At 37.5% G+C, this 12,638-nt stretch overlaps 1 protein-coding gene across 3 annotated transcripts in view; it reads left to right on the forward strand.

Annotated features, from left to right (window-relative positions):
- Nucleotides 1-12,638, forward strand: part of tp53bp1 (tumor protein p53 binding protein, 1) — a 31,445-nt gene that overhangs the window by 10,304 nt on the left and 8,503 nt on the right. For 2 of the 3 annotated variants that reach the window (XM_079595352.1, XM_079595351.1), the window contains exons 15-22: nt 975-1,041; nt 1,290-1,373; nt 4,123-4,414; nt 7,135-7,194; nt 7,355-7,504; nt 11,255-11,475; nt 11,750-11,896; nt 12,185-12,573. In XM_079595352.1, the coding sequence (XP_079451478.1) occupies nt 975-1,041; nt 1,290-1,373; nt 4,123-4,414; nt 7,135-7,194; nt 7,355-7,504; nt 11,255-11,475; nt 11,750-11,896; nt 12,185-12,573 (1,410 nt within the window). The remainder of the gene's footprint in view (nt 1-974; nt 1,042-1,289; nt 1,374-4,122; nt 4,415-7,134; nt 7,195-7,354; nt 7,505-11,254; nt 11,476-11,749; nt 11,897-12,184; nt 12,574-12,638) is intronic. The other variant, XM_079595353.1, reaches the window with a different exon arrangement.

Raw genomic sequence — 12,638 nt, forward strand, 5'->3', positions numbered from 1 at the left:
GCTTCTGTATTTCTTCTGCATTGCAAAGATGAATTTTGTTGATACTTATTTCATTTGATTGGTAACAACAGTGTTTTATTAGTAGTAGTAGTAGTAGGACTCTTTATTATTCTAATTGAATTTATTGATTAAATGTAAGAATTTGACACAAGTTTATGGTTACATTTAATCAGGTTAAAAAAAAGCCCATAAAAGGTAAAAATCTATTTAAAACTTTGGATGAAGTAGATTGGAAAAGATCATTTCTTTCACTGTTGCGAACTAACCACCACAAACTTTACAAACAAAAAAGATTCAGCTGTCCACGGCAGTGTACACCTGTCAAGGTACCGACACAATAAACACACTCAGCAAAATATTGTCTAATTATCATTATTGATAAAATCCCAGAAAATATGGAGATATAATTTTTTGTCAATATTGCACACCTCTACTTCTCAAACCAAAAGCACATTATTATCATTATTTAATTATGAATTTTAAGTATATTGTTTTATATTAATTTATATTTGCTTATTTTATAACATAACAATATAAAATATAAGACAAAACGTATATTATAATAAAATATAATTTGTGTATGTATAATGATATATTTTGGTTTCTGTTATTTATAACATAATTAATTACATCTGAACATTATTTAACGGTTTTAAAAAATTAAAACAAATATACAAATATATCATTTATAATATATAAACTATTTTATTATAATATATAATCTTTTATTTGTATTTCATTTATTTTTATATTATTTTGTTGATTATATATACAATATATTACATGAAAAGATCATTTTTATCTTTCATTTTATTATGCTTTTGTTTTTATTATATAAATCATAGTTATATACTGTTCAGATGTAATGAATTAATTCTAATGTATTTTTGATGTAGTTAAGTCAGTAAATACTGGTTCTTTTTTTAAGTGGTCTACAGCTTAACCCATTAAGCTTGATTTTAATGCTTCCCCAGAACCACCATTAACAGATGAGGAAGGATCCGTCTCCAAGGCTACCACTGTTGCCATGGCTGTAACCAGGTAACCTGCAGTGGTTGCTATGCAGAAGCTTATCAGTGGGATGTATTCATTTTTCGGCTGTCACTCACAGCTACTGATTCACTGTTTTAATCTTTTTAACACATTCGCAGTGCAGATCCTTAGTAATGCCTCGACACTGGGCTTCATTTCATTAAAATACTGGAAAAACTGCAGATTTGAGTGTTCATTGTTGTTCATGATATGGGATATTTCCCTGTTTTTTTTTTCTTTCTCTTTCTGTCGTTTAGTCCTTCTGTGTTTAGTCGTGTTCGGGAGGCCCACAGGCAGGTCCAGGCAGAGGATCATGCAGAGTCCAGTGATCCTCCCCTCAGGTACTGGACCACTCTGAAATGAGAATAATGTCACTTTTAAATCCCCTCTTGCTGTTCATTCGAGATAAGAGTTGTTTATGCAGTACAAAGTAGTGTCATGCTGGCTTGCCAGGTATTATGAATTATATGCTCTCACAAAGCTTTACAATGAGCATTTGTGACTGAAAATTATGGTGTGCGAATGCAAAAAATGATTTTGATGCACTGTGCGAGTGACATCTGACCACTGATCAAAACATGTTATACCATCAGAATATTGTTGTTGTTATTAATCCCTAATGGATGTTTTGTGCAGTGTAGAAAGCCCTGTTAATTATAATGTTGTGATACTCAGTGTGAATTTAAGGCATAGTGCATCAATACATATTGTAAAATAGATCATTTTAAATTGAGAGTGGGGGTCTACGAGGAGTCACAGGGAATCAAATGAGAACCATGCCTTTTGTGTTGTCAAAAATATAATGGGTGAAGCACCGCGCTGGTAGCTCATGAGCTTGTGTTTTCAGTTTGCAGATAATGCTTGCAATGCAATGAAATCGTTTATAAATCTGTTGTCAACAGTAGATAAGCTATAATGTCTATCTGACGGTCTGTAGTTTAATGGTTAAACATTAGGGGGGGGAAAACAAGACAGCCATGAATATTTGTATTTTAATTTTACTGTTCCGTAAAATAATTCTGGATATAAATATTAAATAGTAAATTTATTTTACAGTAGTATTATCATAGTAATATATTTTATAAAGTTATTTAATGTTTATAATTTATTCAAATAAAACAGTATAATAATAATCAATTATTAGTGTAGTAATTGAGCTATATAATGTAGAGTCCTTGTGGCCTCATGCTAAAATGGACAGTAAATCATAATTTAAGGCTTATATTTAAAAATGTTCTCCCATTTTAGGGAGATGTCACTCCTGATGAGTTTACGTCCCCGTTTCAGCCAAAAAAATAAGTCATACTGTTGCTAATATTCATTAGCAAGCTATGCTAGTACCAAGTATTATATGTTAAGCATTAAATAATGTTTGTTACTTACTAATGAAAATGATCAATAGTGAGAGTGTAATGAACATATGTGTCGATCAGATGTTCATAAGGAGATCAGTGCTGCTGTTGGAGGGGTATTTGTGCTCCTAAACAGTGTAAGCATAAAGCCCTTTCTCAAGTCTCTAGACTCTGCATAGGAATAGTCTTTGGCACAACTGACCTTGAATTCTTTTTTTGTTGAGGTTATAAATAGCTTTCCCCTGGTGTTGGATATCTTTAGGAACTTAAAGTAGGTTTGATAGTGGCACTCCTGCCTGGCCAGGGCTGTAAAGATCCGTGCAAAAGAGCATGACTCATTTCCACTGCTCAAAGTTAGGATGCTTTTTGTTTTGTTTTGTCCTTTTTCTTTGGCCTGTGTTCCTTAAGATGTTCATCTGGTGATCTTAGATTCTTGTTAAGAAACCATCAGTTGATTTGAACATTATCATTACGTTATTGTGTAAGCCTGCACCATTAACTGATATCATGATATTGCCTTTTAATTGCAAAAGCGGCGATTTAATTAAGTATGGGATAATCCACGGGTAGCTGTGGATTATCCCATAGCACGACGTGGAGGTAAAGAACCGCTCGACCCGTAGCGGAGCTTATACCATGGTCATTTGCCAGCATTGACAAATTAAAGCTGTTATTGAAGTTTGCAGTGCATTGTTTGACCTAAAGGGTAACAATGAAGTTATTTTCATCAGAATCAGACACAGAGATAAAGTAGTGCATACGATTACATTTATTTGAATGAATGAATTAGAGCGAGAGAGAGAGAAATATGTACCTGCGTCTATTCAGCTTCTCTCTCCATTAACAAAGCTGTGAGTTTAATTACTTCAGAATAGCGATGTAACATTCGCTGAGAAATATAATGTAGCGATTCAGTAGCTAAGCTATTTTATTACTAAAAGTCACAGGGCAGTGTTAAGTTTCTGTACTCCTGAATGTTTTTGTGTGTGTGCTCTTCAATGAAAACAGCGCATTAATATAGAATGGTGATTAAACTGACTCGGAAATACCTGTGCATTAAACAGTTTTATTGCACACCTTCTAGCCAATCAGAATCGAGTATTCAGACAGACCATGGTATAAATAAATAAATAAATGTGCTGCGTTTTTCAGAGTGAAGTGCAGCACTGTGTTCTTTTACACAAGACGCTCATGATCCTTTGTTTTCAGTGTCTCAGAGCAGCTCGGTTTGCAGTAAATGCTGCTCTACACAAACTCTATCTCTGCATCTGAGAGTTTGGGTTGCAGGTGGTACAAAAAAACACCTTCCCAAGCTTGTAAAGCTTGATGGTTTAACGTTTGAAAACGAAAAAAATGAAGACAGCCATAAATATCAGTATTGTAATTGTACAGTCTTAAATTCTCTACTATATTTTACTGTGAAATATTACAAAAGCAATTTAATTTGTAATAATAATAATTATTATATATTTTCATTATTATTTTATAGTCATATTGATGTATAATCATTTTGGTCAAATTGTGCAGCCCTACAAACAAGCACAGCAAACAGCTTTTTTTTATCATGAAGAATTGCAAATGTTGTTTTTTTTGGGTAGCCATATTATTGTGCAAGTCGCTTATAAGTCAATATGTTCTCGTCTATCGCTAAGTGAAACATTATGATTAAAGTCATTTGCTCTGTATTAAACAAATTTACTTTGGCCTTCACTTGCTTTTCTTTCCACTTCTCCAACAGGCAACCAAGCCAACTGTTCAGTCCCACCAACACTAATGACTCGGGACTGTCTCCCAACTGCCCAAAAGAGACAGCGGGCAGCAGAGCCTCCGGCCGAGTCACTGAAGCTGTATCTCTGCATCCTGGTGGCACGGGAGCAAACTCTGAACCTCTGGTCAGTGATCTGTCCTCCCCTGCCAAGGAACAAGAGGTCCTCAGCACTTCTGATAAACCTCGAACACCTGTCCGACTGAGAGCCGTGTCACAGCAAACTAGTGTGGACATTAGCTCGACTACAAGCCCACCCAGCAAAGTAAGAAAATGGTTGGTTATTGTAGGATACATTTAATGATAAAGCACTTTAATATGTGTCATAGGGATGGGAATCTTTTACCATCTCACGATTCAATTCGATTCCGATTCTTGAGGCCACGATTCGATTCAAAATCGATTTTCGATTCAAAACGATTCGATTTTATCCATAATGATTTCTAATCGGGTTTCTGATCATGATCTACTCTCATCTGCTTTGCTATACAGAATGACAAACAGAGACATTAAAGTGTTTTTTTCACATTTAATAAGTTCAATTCTCAGGGAAGTGCCTTTTATAAAAAACATTGTCTGGTTCTCAATTGCTATTCATTAGTAGCTAGCTATAAAATAAGTTGCAACAAAAATAAAGTGCTTCTTTATAATACAAAATGGTTGAAAAAAGATGCATTTCCCAGGAAAGTTGCAGTTTACCACAAATATCATGTAGAACACAACCGGTGAAGACAAAAAAACATCTATATTTCTCAGTCAGACTCAGTAACTTAAAGAATGACAAGTTATGAAAATAAAGTGCTTCTTTCAAAATGAAAAATAGTACCCCTGAGCTACCTGGCGATGAAGCAGCGATAGACCGAGTTGTTATTTTTTTTTTTGCCCTCTCGGAGTTGGCAGGGAGTTTCGTGAAGCACTGCAGTGTGCGTTGGTCTGCAGCTGGCGGCTGACTGTACGTTCACACCGCCGCCGACTTGAGCTGCAAAAAAGCTACGGCCGCCCTGTCCTATAGTATCCAGCTGCAGACCCGCAGCACCACCAGTTTCAGAACCCCAGCGCCAGAACCGGAAGTAAGGGGGCGGAGCTTACGTTCTAACACCAGCGCCAGAACCGGAAGTGAGCTTACGTTCTAAACCGAGTAACGCGTTTTGGAGCGTAATTTGCTTAGACACGAAACGGTATACTTTTATTACACACGAAACGTCATACTTTATACGTATGTTATAATGATACATTAAGGTACAGAAACATTGGGCTTCACCATATTTTTAATATCGTGGTCCGTTGTATGCATTTATATTTACTATGGTTCTTTTTTTTATAATAATTTTTACAATGTATTTACCTACATATTGTAAATACAGTTGTTATGATAACACATTTATTTCTATTTGTATATAGGACAGTTAAGCTGTCATTTGTAACTACACAAGAATATAGAAACTATTTAGCTATTTTAGTAAAATGTTCTTATTAAAGTGGTAACTTACTACAAGCAGGAGTATGTTGTTTGTGCACCACAAATTGACACATACCAATCAGGTATTTCAAATAATTGTAAACTAGCATGAGAGAAAATGCCACAAACTATTGTAAAGTGACACATACCATTGTTAAATTAATTATGAAAACTGTCACCAATCATTCAGAAGTGTGCTGGACCTTGACACTGGCTTTTCACAATGCAGAGTAGTGTACATCTGTAGATCATATATCTATTATAATGTGGATACAGCAAGTCAAATATTTGAACAAAACATTCGGGAATCTCCAGAAGGAATATATATTAAATTAATGTGTAGTTATTGTAGACTAATCCCCAATGTTTAGTCAATGGTATTGGTAGCTTATACAATGTATACACCTTTTTCAGTAAGCAGAGACAGAAAAGAGACTCAACAAATATGTAAGTTAAAGTAATGAATATTTAGAATAAAAAAGGAAAAATTACATAAAAGCAGATCATCATTCATTCAGCGCTGTGTTGTGGTTGCGCTGTGTCACGTGACAAGCAGTGACGCGTCACCATGGAAACCATAAAGTGACAGATTCGAAATAACGGTCGCCTTGAAAAACTCACGCTGGGGGGGTCAATTAGAATATTTTAAACTTACGTGTGAAAGGGTTAACATTCTTCAAATTAGTGAAAATTCTGTCATCGTTTACATGCTTGTCTCATTGTAAATAACTCCGCCCCTCACTTCCGGTTCTGGCGCTGGGGTTCTGGCGCTGGGGTTCTGAAACTGGTGGTGCTGCGGGTCTGCAGCTGGATATATCTCGCCCTGTCAAGGACGCTTGTCAAAAAGTACGGGGAATCTTGTTGACACTTTGGCCGCTCTGACGTAGCAGCATTCACAATGAAATGTAAACAGAAAAAACAAGCAATGCATTCGGCAGTTTAGGATATCGCACAAGATTTGTCAACACAGAAAACATTTCATCACTGGAGAGTTTTTTTCCCGACACCATCGTATTAATTGATTTTGATTAATATGCGCGAGGGAGAGAGAGAGAGCAGACAGCGCTCGGGTGAGTGCGCGCGCGCGGCCGGGGCTCTCTCGTTCATTTATGCCCTGTCAAGGGCATAAATGCCCTGTTAAACTGACAGGACTTAAAAACACATGCAAAATGATACGCTTTCACTCTATGATGGTTAAACTGTGCAATTAATTATTTTTTCTCGGAACTAATGTTTTGGTAGGAACGAAAGATCTCCCTCTCATCCATATTTGCTTCCTCTTTGTTTTAGTGATTTGCCGCTCACGTTCAAAAACCGGCTGCGTGGTGACGTCCCAGGCTAGTTACAAAAATAGAGGCGAACAGCCAGCTGATTTTATTTATTTATTAAATCGATTCTTGGACATTTCAGATCGATTCTGAATCGTTGCAAATGAGAATCTAGATTCTTCTGTGAATCGATTTTTTTGCACACCCCTAATGTGTCATATGTTATATTTTTCTCCTTTGTCTCTTTTGGTTTGTCAGAAAGCTGTGTCTCAACAAACTAGTTTTGATCTGTCTGGACCACATAACCTGTCTGGAAGGGTAAAAGTCTTCTCTAAATGGTTATAATGTTTTTTTGTAAACGTGCACAATCCTGTACATTGTCATAGCTTCTAAGAAATCCAGTATTATTAAATAGTACATTATTAAATAAGGATGTAGCTTTTTAGATGTATCTTTAAGTTTGATCTCACTCTTATAGGGGGAACCAAGCACACCCACCAGAACCCATTCAGGTCCCTCATTGCGCAGACATGTTCGCACCATCCAGGAAGTTCGAACAACGGTCACTCGCACCATTACAGATGTCTACTATGAAGATGGCAGAGAAGTTGACCGCAAGGTTACCCAGGTAAGATGCATTGCCTTGGTTAAATCTGAACTGATCTAGAGAAAATAATTTTCTTTATGTAAATCTCTCCAGATCCTCGTAAGAGGTTAATAAGAAAAATGTAAGAGGTTCTTAAATATTTTCTTAAGAATTTTTTTTGTACCATAATAACGATAACTATACACACTATTTCCAGCTTGATTGGAGTTCAGCGGTTCCCGTTATGTTTTTTTAATGTGCCTTGTATTTTAATTCTTTATTTTAAAAGAGCTTGTCTCAAGATGTAGTGGTCTGTTGTGTTCATTGAGTGAATGTGTCCAGCATCTTTGTGTGTGCTACTAGAGGAAAGGCATCCTTAGTATTTGCGCTCTGTGCTAAATGCTGCCAAAAAAAAATGTATTCAGTAAAAAGTCACCATAATCATGACCAATCATTGGTTCTCATTCACTAATAATTGCGTGGATTATTTCGTATTTTTACTCGCAGGAGAACTTCTCACAAAAATTCACCTAATTCACAACATGTTCGTACGCACATAAATTTGTTCTTAACATCATTCTGATGTTAGTGAATTAGGAGTACATTCTAAATGAGCACAAGGTTAATCATTTGCATAAACCGTCCAAAACATCTCCATATAAGGGCTTTCCGTACAGCCTTTCGTCACTCTCGTCAAACTTGCTGCTGTTTGCAGACGCGCTTTCGCCATATGAAAGTGTGACAATCACCAGTTCTCACAATAAACACCTTTTATACAGATGCAGCATTTCTTTCTCTTTAACTGTATATGATGAAATGTATGTAAGATTAAATTAAATTGTATTATTTAATAATTTTATATATGGATTATTTAATACAACTATGTTGTAATGCAACATAACATAACAATATAATAGTCGTGTTTGGATGAAATCACTTCTTAACCCGATTACAAGGCCGTCTAAATTAAGTGGTTTTTGCGTATGTGTGGTTTCAGTTCCTATATTTTTTCATTCATTGTGAATACATTTTATTACGACATTTTTGGTGAATCGTGATTGTTGTTTTTTTTTGTTTTTTTTTTAATCGTTCGTACGCACATTTCACACACAAATTTGTGTGTACACATGCTTAGTAAATGAGACCCATTGTTTGCGACCATTGGTGTAAATTCAAAGTACTCATGCACATCCCTAGTAAGAGTAATATACATGTAGCTAGTTTTATTTTGTAATGCTTTGTTTTTACATTTTTGTCCTATAAGGGTGTCACGATTTCGATTTTAAATCGAAATCGATCGAAATTAAGTCACAATCTCGATCATCGAATTAAAAAATGGAATCGTCGATGCTGCCACGCCCCCATGTCACGTTCGGTCGGCTTGTCAAGCAGAAAAAAACGCGTGTTGAAATGCTGCGAGTCAACCTCCTCTGGGGGCCGCACACCCGACGATAAGCGCCGCGTCTATGACAACTCGAGGTATCGCACACACCGGACGAGAAGCGCAGTCTTTGACAACTCAAGGTATCTCACACACCGGTCGAGAAGCGCCGCGGCGCGTCTATGACAACTCGAGGTATCGTACACACCGGACGAGAAGCGCAGTCTTTGACAACTCAAGGTATCTCACACACCGGTCGAGAAGCGCCGCGGCGCGTCTATGACAACTCGAGGTATCGTACACCGGACGCGCACTTTCATGTGGCCTGCAATATTGTGTTTAAGGACATTATGGAATTAAGATCATGTCTATGTTATGAGGCTACTGTACAACGTTGCTTAGTCTGCACTTTATCTCTATCTCAGAGAGCGTCCGTTAACTGAATGTATCCTGAAAATCCGATAACATCAGCAATTTTCATTCAACCAGCTGATTTCTGTAAATGAATGTAGGCTAAAACATGTATATTGCTGCAAAGTCATAACGACGATTTGAGACAAATAAATGTAGCCTATATAAAATGTATTAATTTATAATAAATGTAATATAAAACTATGTGAATAGCGCTCTCTGGCGCGGCAGGATTCATTTTGAACAAGGTCCTGAGCCGTTGCTGGGCGCCGCGGACAGAGACGGCGAATGGCGCCGCCGGTGTGTGTGTGTGTGTGTGTGTGTGTGTGTGTGTGTGTGTACACTCAGAGAATAAAGTGTTAGAATTTTAAAGACGTGGCTCTGCGCGACGCATAGATTTATCTGTTAAACTGTTTGTTTGTTTGTTTGTTTGTTTTGTTGTGAACTTGAATGTCATCTTCTGTGAAGAAGACTGCAGTTACAAAAGAGAAACTAGATCGCAGGTTATTTTGCTTAAGTTTCCAATTGACTGAAGAAGTATTGTTACATTATGTTCTTAATAAATGTTTTAAATTTGACAATGTAGTGTGGTACATTGCGAACAAAGGTCAGATATTATGCATAAAAGTTTGGTCTAAAAATGGCATAGCAACTTGTGCTTTAAAAAAAAAAAAAAGAGTAAAAACCGAGAATCGAATCGAACTGTGACCTTAGAATCGAAAATGTAATCGAATCGAGGATTTGGAGAATCGTGACACCCCTATTGTCCTAAAAGGAAAATGTTTAAATTATGCGGTTGTTTCAAATACAAGTTGGATGTTACCCTAATTATAAGAGGTTATTTACAATCAATGTTATGAACATTCTTATTCTTTTCAGGAATTCCAAATCTTCTTAAGTTTCGTCTTTAGAACAATCTTTAAAAAAAAAGATTAGTTTCTAATAGTTTATTCTTAAGAAATGTTTTGGGAATACAAAATATTCTTAACTTAATTCTTAATAGAGCTGCACGATTCTGGATAAATTCAGAATCACGATTTGTTTGCTTTAAACAGAGATCACGATTCTCCCAAGATTCCGAACAGACAACGTAACAAAGTAAAATATAATTTACTAGAGGTTCTGAGAAAATGTTAATTGCAGCTGTCTGTTTAAAATGTTTAATAAATCTGAATGACTTATTTAGAACTAAAAAACCTTTTGAATTAATGATTTAATGACTCACTCATAAATACTGCACTGGTTTCATTACTGGATGAATCAGTATTTTTGAACAAATCTCTTGAATTAATGATTTAATGACTTGCTGCATCCTCTTGAGGATGTCTCTTGAGTCTCTTGAGGAGGTATTTATTTTGAATAAGTAATTACTCCACAACCGCTAAAAAAGTACATTCTATATAGTATGAACATATACTGTATGAATATATAGTTCTGTTCCATAGACAACCGTGTTTATATCTGAACTATAAAGTACTTCTGTGATAATATGATTTTTTTTTTGTGACACAGAAATAACGATACTGTGTGGTTGCAAAGACTGTGAAGCTGTTTCATAGCTATACATGATGACTGCTTTCTCTGGGTCAGCGGCAGCACAAACACTGACAAAATCACACCAGACAATTCAAATCAAAGGTTTAATAGGCCCAGGCGAATTGTTGCCATTTTTTTAAAATGAGATTGCTTGGGTATTTGAATCGAGATTGCGATCTTTTAATGATTAATCGTGCCGCTCCAATTCTTACATTTGAAAATAATTAGAAAATATCATGAGTCATATTGATATGATATTAATATCTGATATGATATTAATATCAAATATGATATTAAACATATTTGAGAATTTATTTTTATTTCTTTAGGGGGTAAACATTTTTAATGAGAAAAATAGTCAGTCCTATGAATGACTTTGAAAATGAAAAAAAAAAAAACATTGACAAAGATCTTAAGGACAGATTAGGCTGTTAAACAAACCTCTACTGTATGTTTTCTCCAAGGAGTCAGAGGAACCTGTGGTGGACCGCTGCGTCATAGATAATGACATCTCCCCATCCCGCACAGGAAGCTCAATGACATCAGGAGACCTGGCTGATGTCAGTTCACTCTCCTCAAAGGCCCCGTCACACCACAGCTCCAGTGGGATAAGCAGCGGGGGCTTGGGCCCCATCAGAATGCCAGATTTCCTCATGCCCGCCAGCCGAGGGGCCAAATCTGGCCGGTAAGAAGTTGTTCCGTTTCCGTTTCTGTTACTAACACTCTGCGGTTAACACACCAGTCTCGGAAACGGTCACACTTGTAGGGCAGTAGTTGCGTAGAATGTCTTGCATGCATGTGATTGTCAGAATGTTTCCTTCAAGCATGTTCACACTTTCTTGTTATTAGACAGACACGCTATGGTTTTAGTACCGCCTCGTGGCTGCTGCTCCCATACACATTTGGTTGAGGGCGTTTCAGCTGAGCGCATCCTCTCCTTGTGTGTGTTTGAACCCCAGGTGGGGCGGGCGGCAGCAGCCGAGGACCCACACTGTGGTGGTGGGGTCAGAGGTGACGGATGCACGGGGGTCTCGGGTCACCACCCAGCTGAGCCCCCGTGGCCGTGCCCGGCGAGGAAGGCCTCCTTCCCGCGGCCCGCTGTCCAGGTGAGGTGCTCCTGGGTAGGCTGCCAGGGTCCAAGACACTGTTTGTACCAACAGTTAGCCACTAATTTATAGCCACTTCATAAAACCACTGTTTTTAATCATCTTGCATGACTCTTGCTCTTTTTCCACTCAAATGTCTCAGATAGTAGTATTAACTTAGCTCTTCCTTTGTGGATCATAGACATGCGCTCTGTTAGTTTACATATTTAATGGATGTTGTGATGCTCATGGTGTCACAATTTTCTCTTTTTATTGCTCTCTCCATCCCCTGCTAATACTGACTCTCAGAGGTGGCAGGACAGGGCAGAGAGGTGGTGCCCATGGCCAGGGTGCATCATCCTCAGAAGAGGAGCCCTTTGCCCAAAGACATGCCCAAGCGCCTGGCAGCCCAGTAGAGCCCAGTGCTACGAGCCACTCTGATTCTCTCAGCACCCCCTCCCCGGACAACAGCACTGGGTCCAGCAGTTTTGTTGGGTTGCGTGTGCTGGCCAAGTGGTCATCCAACTCTTATTTCTATTCCGGGAGTATCACTCGAGACCTGGGAGAGAACCATTTCCGCCTTCTATTCGATGACAACCAGGAGTGTGAAGTACAAGGAAAGGACATCTTGCTCTGCGACCCCATTCCTCTGGAGACGGAGGTCACCGCCTTGACAGAAGAGGAGTACTTCAATATCGGTAGGACTAAAAATTATTATGAACCATTACATTTATACCATTATGTATTCATATACTAAATTTTC

Source organism: Phoxinus phoxinus (genome assembly GCF_949152265.1).
Source record: "Phoxinus phoxinus genome assembly, chromosome: 2".
Taxonomy (NCBI): Eukaryota; Metazoa; Chordata; class Actinopteri; order Cypriniformes; family Leuciscidae; genus Phoxinus; species Phoxinus phoxinus.